General features: G+C 42.4%; 1 protein-coding gene across 1 annotated transcript in view; it reads left to right on the top strand.

Moving 5' to 3' along the window:
• Positions 1 to 8,772, top strand: part of LOC110314180 (toll-like receptor 13) — an 11,197-nt gene extending 2,425 nt beyond the window's left edge. Inside the window, 2 exon segments of the mRNA XM_021188640.1 lie at positions 5,834 to 5,873; positions 5,876 to 8,772. Of these exon segments, the coding sequence (XP_021044299.1) occupies positions 5,834 to 5,873; positions 5,876 to 8,772 (2,937 nt within the window).
• The last annotated feature ends 308 nt before the right edge of the window (positions 8,773 to 9,080 follow it).

Consider the following 9,080-nt stretch of genomic DNA (forward strand, 5'->3'; position numbering starts at 1 on the left):
CCAGTCTTCACCCAACCTCATGTCTCATCACATGAGTAAAACTTCCTTGGTGAAAGATACCAGTGACCAACCTCTGAAGTGCACACACACACACACACACACACACACACACACACACGCACAGGCCCTTACTCATGTGCATTCACACAAGCAAGTACATATATACCACACACACAAAATGTCTACAAAACAAACAAACAAACAAACAAACAAAAAACGTTGACAAGTAATGTTATAAACCAGTTGAAGTTTGTTTCTCAGATCTCTTTCTTGAGACCAGGTCTCCCTATGTAGTAGTTCAGTTTGGCCTCAGCCTCTCTGGGGCTAGAATTACAGACGTGTAAGACCATACCAGGCATCCTTATCTTGTTTTTAATGTCACAACTGCAAGGGGTTGGTTCTCTTCCCTGTCTTTTCAAAAGTTCCTTGCATCACACACTGTTGTGGCAGGGAAGCCTGTAAAATCCAGCTGTCCAGGCTAGCAAGTAAAGAAATGTGCTGCCAAGCCTGAAGACAAGCTGAGTTTAATCCCTGGGCCCACATGGTGGGAGGGAAGAAAGGGACTCTCACATTGTCTCCTGACTTCCACATTCCAGCTGTGCTGCACTTGCCCTCACAAAATGCATGTGCACGCACACACGTGCAAGCACACACACATGCTCACACACATACACATACACACACACTCTCTAAATTAAATTAAATGTAATGTAATGTAATTTTTAAAAGCCAGATGAAGGAGCCATGCCTTTGAAACCTGGCTTGCTCCCTGCTTCTCTCTTCAGAGCTTTGGGGTCTCACCTGATCCACACTTTTAAGAATTTTCTTTGTGTTGCTGTCAGACCCCAGCTTCCTGTTGTGGCCTTTGCTCTGCCTGGCTCTCCTCTGCCAGCCCTGCCCAGGGACAACTTCACAGATGGCACTCCCCTCTCTGTCCCTTGCAAGGCAGGGTAGATATTTACATGTTCAGGTCAGGTTTTGTATTTTCCCTTAGACTGCTTCATGGCGAGTGTCCTTTATTTCCAATATTTTTGAAGCAAACACTGGTAGATTTGAGGGCTTATATCACTGTCCTTTGTCATCTCTGAGAACAAAGAGCACATTCATCCGGCAGTGTCATCCTGCTCCACCCAATTTCCTCTAGCCACATTTGTGCAATATGGATTTACAGCTTCCTTTCTCTTCTCCATTTCTTCGATCTCCCCTCCTCCTGCTCTTCTCTCCTCTCTCCTTCCTTGCCCTCCCTGCTTCTTTGCTCTCTTTCCTTCTTTCCCCTTTTCTTTCTGAAAAACTGTGGCTCTCAGGTTCCTCCGCCAAGTGCTGATCCTGCTTCAGCTCCTGACTACTGGGATTATATGAATGATTCAACATGCCCAGAAAAGTTAAGTTATTTGGTTTGGGAGAGTCTTGGGACTCAAACTCAGAGCTTTGGGCGCCATCTCCATTTCTCCATGTCTTGCATTTACTTTTATAGATCCTCCTCTTTGTTCTGTTCCATTCTTGTTACCTCAAAAGATAAAAAACAAAAAGCCTTAAAATCTAGGCATGGTGGTGCATGCCTTTAATTTCGTCACTCAGGAGACTGAGGAAGGAGGATCACCATGAGGCAACCTGGGATGCATAGTGAATTCCAGGATAGTCTGGGCTCTAGAGTGGGACCTTTTCTCAGCAACTACAGCAACAGAAATGCCCTCAACCTCGGTTCCTATCACTCAGTTAGCTTATTCAGCTCAGACTGATGACTGCTTTCTAGTCCAGGTGTTTCCAGATACTTGGTGACTTATTCATATAATTAGGAAAGTGCACACAGACTGCAAAGTGGCAAGGACGCTATATCCAAAGGCAAAGTTATAATACAGATTAAATATGCTGCAAGAGAGCAGCAGTTTCCTTGAGTTAGAGTACTCAAGGACCCGTGGCTATCATCTTTCTTGATGAGGTTTAGGAGGAGGTGTTTGATGACCACAAATTTTGATTGAAAGGTTTGGATTATGTAAGCCTTTGTTCACTGCACATGTAATTTCCTGTGATACACCTGGTTTAATCACATGTATGACCAGCCACGCATAAGTATAAGATGGTAGTTAGAGGATCTCTCTTGAAAATTCATTCGGAAGACACAGTTTGACTTGTTACAGAAGCACCTCAAACCAGTCCAGACTTGATTGGCTCATCTGCTCTGTTTTAAGATTGTATTCTGGGACACATGTGGATAGAAATAGAATCACTGTGGGGGGGGGTTGCTACAGGGAGTAACACATTTTCATTGCTTAAAGGTTAGTGTACATGTGCTTTGGTGCACATGGAGGAGCCTAGGTTCCCAGGTCCATTACTTGCAGACAAGACTGTGTATAGGCCAAGCTAAGCAACATCCTGAATCTCTGAACCATTTTTGCCCTTGCATGCCTGCCTGCCTTGAGCAGATATTAAACAAAGTGAACACAATCATTAGAATGTTGCTTCTTCTGTGCATCATGGACTGTATTAAACAATACCCACTCCACTGGTAGATGGCTCTATTTCAATGTTCTTCTTTTCTTTTCTGGTCAAAGTAAACTATATCTGTCATCTAAAAATTAGGAATAAAGCCCACAAGATGGCTAGCCTGGCAATCCATTTGAATTTAACTCATAAAGTGGAAGGAGAGAAATGACTCTACAAAGTTGTTCTCTGCCCTCAACACTCAGTTCCAAGCAGCTCAAACCAGCTCTATTTAACAGCAGATCCAAGGAATCCGGCACCTTTACTGGCCTCCCTGGAAACAACCACCCTTCCCCAATCTTAAAAAAATTAAGGGGACTGGTGAGATGGCTCCGTGGGTAAGAGCACTGACTGCTCTTCCAAAGGTCCTGAGTTCAGATCCTAGCAACCACATGGTGGCTCACAACCATCCATAATGAGATCTGATGCTCTTCTCTGGTGCATCTGAAGACAGCTACATTGTACTTAGATATAATAATAAATAAATCTTTAAAAAAAATTAAGAATGGGAAGAAAATTTCCTGACTTGATATTTGTCAAGCACTACAGCAAATGATAATTAATAAGTTATCTCACTGATGAAGGGCATGCTCTATCACTACAATTATATAATGATAGAAGCTGTAATCAATCTTTAGGAAATCAATATAAAAGAAAGGCATAAAAATGAGAAAACTTAAAAAGGAAACCTGTAATTTCTGTTCCTTGCTAAAGGCATAATTGTTAACAGATAAAAATGCAACCACTATAGTGGTGAACACCATTAATTCCAGCACTTGGGAGGCAGAAGCAGGTGGCTCTCTGTGAGTTTCAGTTCGAGACCAGCCTAGTTTACATAGTGAGTTCTAGGACAGCCAGGGCTATATAGTGAGACATTGTCTCAGGAGAGAAAAAGAAAAGAAAAAATAAAAAAGAAACAAACAAAAAACAGAAAAAACTAATTAAAAATTCTAATGAAACTAACATTCACATTTTAAAAACTATAAGAATTCAGAAAGCTTGTTATATTTATGATCACCATCAATGAACAGTCTGATCCTCTTGTTGTATCAAACTAGGAAGTAAGAGGAAACAGAGAGTCCTCAAAATAACAAGATGTATCTGCTTCCAGGAGACAGCCCAGAAAACAGTGTAGAGGGCACAAGGTCCTTTTGCACAAAGATAAGCACTGGGGGAAAGGAATGTCAAACACCAGGGTTGTCCCCTCAGCAAGGACATGTTTACTTGTTTCCCACCCAGAAAGCTGAGTTTGGATGTAGCTGATAACCTGGTGACCTGTGCTATCTGGAGGGTCAGGTCACACCTGAATCCCCCAGATTTTTATGGTTTTTGTCCCAGACTCTTCCTTTATCTTGAGCATTGTTTCCCAGCCAATAAAACCCTTCCTTGTGGGAGATGTCTCTTGTACTTTACAACAGCCTGGGTAAGCCCTGTGCTATCTGTATAGGGCCAGGCCACTCTGAACTCTCACAGACTTTCATGTTTATCTCAGTCATTTCCCCTACACCCACATTTTGAGCATTGTTTCTGAGTCTACAGAACCCATCTTTATGGAAGAGGTCACACGTACTTTGTAAATTGTTTCGATGTAAACATGTCTTAAGTTTTATTGTACAAATGAGACCTCATTAATTATCATGAGGAAACATTTGTTTTCAAGGTTGTACTGTACTTAAATATGCCTAAAGTAAACTAAACTGCCCAGTATCAGACTCTAGAAGTTTGAGCCGGTACAGGGTAACTAAGTCATGGTAAATCAGATTCCCTTCCTTGTTCATGTGGTTTGTTGCTCTGACAATTGTGGTGTTTGTAGAGACCACTGCAAAACAACAACTCAAAGAGCCTATTTTCATATGTAGTCTATCATTGCAGGGAAATAAGGGCAGCAGGAACTGGAAGCATCTGATCATATGACACCCAAGTCAAGAGCAGAGAACCCACTGCTCAGCTTGCTTTCTCTACTCCTATAGGATTCTGAGCCAACCCCAGGGAATAGTGCCACATACTTTTAGGTTAGGTCTTCTCAACTCAACTAATGTAATTAAGACAGTCTCCCACAGATATGCTCCCAAGTTAATCTGATCTAGACAACCCTTTCTTGAGATTCACCTCATTCAGTTCTATATTATTTTAGGTTGACAATTAAACCAACCACCATACCATATTATTACTGTCAACAAGGAAGTTCATAAACAATGTTAAATTATAGATTGCAGAATACATTTAAATTATTGACAAAGAACTAACATATAAAGAATATACAAGAATATTCACAAAGGATTTAAAAAAAATAAAGAAAGTGAAGAATGGAGATAAACAAGCAGGTCACTGGAAGAGACGCTTCCAAATAAATAAACAGATTTTCAATCACCAATACTCAGATATTGTGGTCCTGCATCTCACTGTCAGGGCATCTTGCTCAAATTGTATCAGTTATCTCAATGTTTGCTTTTCCTCCTGCCCAATGCCCCTTCCCCCACTTCAGCTCAAGGACAGAGCTTCCTGAGTCACATCTCCGTCTATCAAAAGCAACTGTGGTGAAATGATGGATCACTCAGACTCATTCATATTGAGGTAGCAGTGACTTGCATCACAGGTGACATTGCATTTCCACAACCCATTCAATGCATGTGTAATGAAGTCATTTCCAGTACCAGCCCACAACACAGGGGGCATGTTTTGTTGTATGGATGTAAGAGGAGGATAAAGGGACTTCCTGATTGTCATACTAAAGTAAATGGTACACCCTGTTGCCTCTTTTGGCTCTGAATGCTGAGAATTTTGGTTGCAGAAAAAGAGCAGCAGCCTTCCTTGTTAACACAGAGAATACTCTGGAAGTGGGTTTTGAAAGTTGGTTGTTGGACTGGGCATAGTACTTCATGCCTTTAATCCCAGCACTCAGGAAGCAAATAGATCTCTCTGTGTTTGAGGGCAGCCTGGTCTATAGAGTGAGTTCCACGATAGCCAGGGCTACACAGGGAAACCCTGCAGGGGGTAGAGGTGGGAACAAAAACCAAACCAAACCAAAACCAAACCAAAACAAAACCCAGGTTGATGTTGAGATTGAGCTTTTTGGTTTCCTTGAAGCAGCTATAAAACACTTACCAGGGGGCTGGTGAGATGGCTCAGTGGGTAAGAGCACCTGACTGCTCTTCCAAAGGTGCAGAGTTCAAATCCCAGCAACCACATGGTGGCTCACAACCATCCTTAACAAGATCTGATTTCCTCTTCTGGAGTGTCTGAAGACAGCTACAGTGTACTTACATATAATAAATAAATAAATCTTTTTTAAAAAAAAACCACTTACTAGGATAGGGAAATTTCAACTAAAAACCTTTGTTTTTCTTTGCAGCAAAGTCCATATGTGAAGACTGTGCCTTTGAATATGAGAAGGAATTTTTTTTCCTGGTTGTAACCTGGATGCCTGAGGCAGTCAAGATGAGTAGGAGCAGCTTTGTGCCATCTCTACAGCTCCTGCTCATGTTAGTGGGACTTTCTCTGCTACCTTTGGCAGAAACATATGGGTTCAACAAGTGCACCCAGTATGAATTTGATATTCACCATGTGTTCTGCATTAGGAAGAAGATCACCAACTTGACAGAGGCCATTAGTGACATACCTAGATATACTACTCACCTCAACCTTACACACAATGACATTCAAGTCCTCCCTCCCTGGAGCTTCACCAATCTGCCTGCTCTGGTGGACTTGAGACTAGAGTGGAACTTAATTTGGAAGATCGACGAAGGTGCCTTTAGGGGACTTGAAAATTTGACTCTGCTGAATTTAGTGGAAAATAAGATTCAAAGTGTGAATAACTCCTTTGAGGGCCTGTCCAACCTGGAGACCCTGTTACTAAGCCATAATCAGATTACCCATATTCACAAAGATGCCTTTACTCCTCTAATCAAATTGAAATATTTGAGCCTATCTCGAAACAACATTAGCGATTTTTCCGATATTCTTGAAGCAGTCCAGCATCTTCCATGCTTGGAGCACCTTGATCTTACTAACAACAGCATCATGCACTTGGACCACAGCCCTAGGTCACTGGTTTCTCTGACCCACCTGAGTTTTCAGGGGAACAAACTAACGGAGTTAAACTTCTCTGCTTTGTCATTACCTAATGTAACCAATCTAAGTGCTTCCCAGAATGGCCATGAAGTCATTCAGAATGTGTATCTGGAAACTCTGCCCCAACTTAAAAGCTTGAATCTGAGTGGAACAGTGGTGAAATTGGAAAATCTTTTGGCCAAACACCTGCAGAATGTAAGGGTTCTGGACCTCAGTAACGGGGAGCTTAGACACGGTCACTTAAATATGAAAACTGTTTGTCACCTGCTTGGAAACCTACCCATGTTAGAGACACTGGTTTTTCAGAAAAATGCCACTAATGCAGAGGGCATTAAGCAGCTGGCAAAGTGCACCAGGCTCTTGTTCCTCGACCTGGCCCAAAACAGTGACTTGGTTCATCTCAATGACAGCGAGTTCAACGCTCTGCCCAGTCTCCAAAGACTGCATCTGAACAAGTGCCAACTCTCCTTCATCAGTAACAAGACCTGGAGTTCCTTGCAGAACTTGACCATCCTAGATCTGAGCCACAACAAGTTTAAAAGCTTTCCAGATTTTGCATTTTTCCCCTTGAAGCACTTGGAGTTTCTCTCTCTTTCAAGAAACCCCATCACAGAACTCAATAGTCTGGCCTTTAGTGGGCTATTTTCACTGAAGGAGCTCAACTTGGCTGCATGTTGGATTGTAACAATTGACAGGTATTCCTTTACTCAGTTTCCAAACTTAGAGGTCTTAGATCTTGGAGACAACAATATTCGTACTCTCAACCACGGAACCTTCCGACCTCTGAAAAAACTCCAGGCTTTGATTCTCTCCAACAACCGCCTAGAAATCCTGGAGCCAAATGCATTTTCTGGTCTCACTAATCTACGTTCCCTTGACCTGATGTACAACAGCTTGTCATATTTTCATGAACACCTTTTCTCGGGCCTTGAAAACCTTCTGATTTTGAAGCTTGGTTTTAATAAGATCACATATGAAACTACTAGGACCCTTCAGTATCCTCCATTTATAAAGCTCAAGTCTTTGAATCAGCTCAACCTGGAAGGACAAAGACACGGGATTCAGGTTGTTCCGAGCAACTTTTTCCAAGGATTGAGTAGCTTGCAGGAGTTACTCTTAGGAAAAAATCCCTCTGTATTCCTGGACCACCACCAATTTGACCCTCTGATTAACCTCACAAAGTTGGATATCTCAGGAACAAAAGATGGAGATAGAAGCCTCTATTTAAATGCTTCCTTATTCCAAAACCTCAAAAGGCTAAAGATCCTCCGCCTTGAAAATAACAACTTAGAATCACTGGTCCCTGGCATGTTCTCCAGCTTACAGAGCCTCCAGGTCTTTTCTTTGAGATTCAACAACTTGAAGGTCATTAATCAAAGTCATCTGAAGAATCTGAAATCACTGATGTTTTTTGATGTCTATGGGAACAAACTTCAGTGCACCTGTGACAATTTGTGGTTCAAGAACTGGTCAGTGAACACACAGGAGGTCCATGTCCCCTTCCTCCGGAGCTATCCCTGTCAGCAGCCAGGCAGTCAGAGTTTACTTGTAGATTTTGATGATGCCATGTGTAATTTTGACTTGGGAAAGGTCTACTTCTTATGTTCCTTCAGTATGGTCCTCAGCACCATGGTCTTCTCCTGGTTCAGTACCAAGATGATTGCATCTCTGTGGTATGGTTTGTACATATGTAGGGCCTGGTACCTCACTAAATGGCACAGAACGGAGAAGAAGTTCTTATATGATGCGTTTGTCTCTTTCTCGGCCACTGATGAGGCATGGGTATACAAAGAGCTGGTTCCAGCCCTAGAAGAAGGCAGCCAGACCACCTTTAAACTCTGTCTTCACCAACGGGATTTTGAACCAGGCATTGACATCTTCGAGAACATCCAGAATGCTATTAACACAAGCAGGAAAACCTTGTGTGTAGTCAGTAACCACTACCTACACAGTGAATGGTGCCGGCTTGAAGTCCAGCTGGCTAGCATGAAGATGTTTTATGAGCACAAGGATGTCATTATCTTGATCTTCCTCGAAGAGATTCCGACCTATAAACTGTCCAGCTACCACCGACTCAGGAAACTCATAAACAAACAGACGTTTATCACTTGGCCGGACAGTGCTCACCAGCAGCCACTCTTCTGGGCTCGCATCAGAAATGCATTGGGCAAGGAGACTGTGGAGAAAGAATATACACATCTAATTGTTGTTGAGTGACTGGAGTCTTAACAATCCCAAATCCAGCTGCATAAATGTTGCCCCAAATAAGTGTAAGCTGTTTGACTAAATGAACTCTCTCTCTCTCCAGGGACAAACATGATTGCTTGGATAGTGTTCATCCGAAGAGTGGGGAGGACTGCTTGGAAAACTTTCAGGAGCAGGGTCCCACTATGATGGGATTGGATATGCAGAAGGAAATGCTATTTTATTAAGGAGAAGACTTGGAACACCAGTCACCTGAACACTGAGGAACAGCAAGGTCTTCGCATGTGTTCGATACCTTTGCTCACGTTGTTTCTCCAAAT

The sequence above is a fragment of the Mus pahari genome, chromosome X (genome assembly GCF_900095145.1).
Source record: "Mus pahari chromosome X, PAHARI_EIJ_v1.1, whole genome shotgun sequence".
Taxonomy (NCBI): Eukaryota; Metazoa; Chordata; class Mammalia; order Rodentia; family Muridae; genus Mus; species Mus pahari.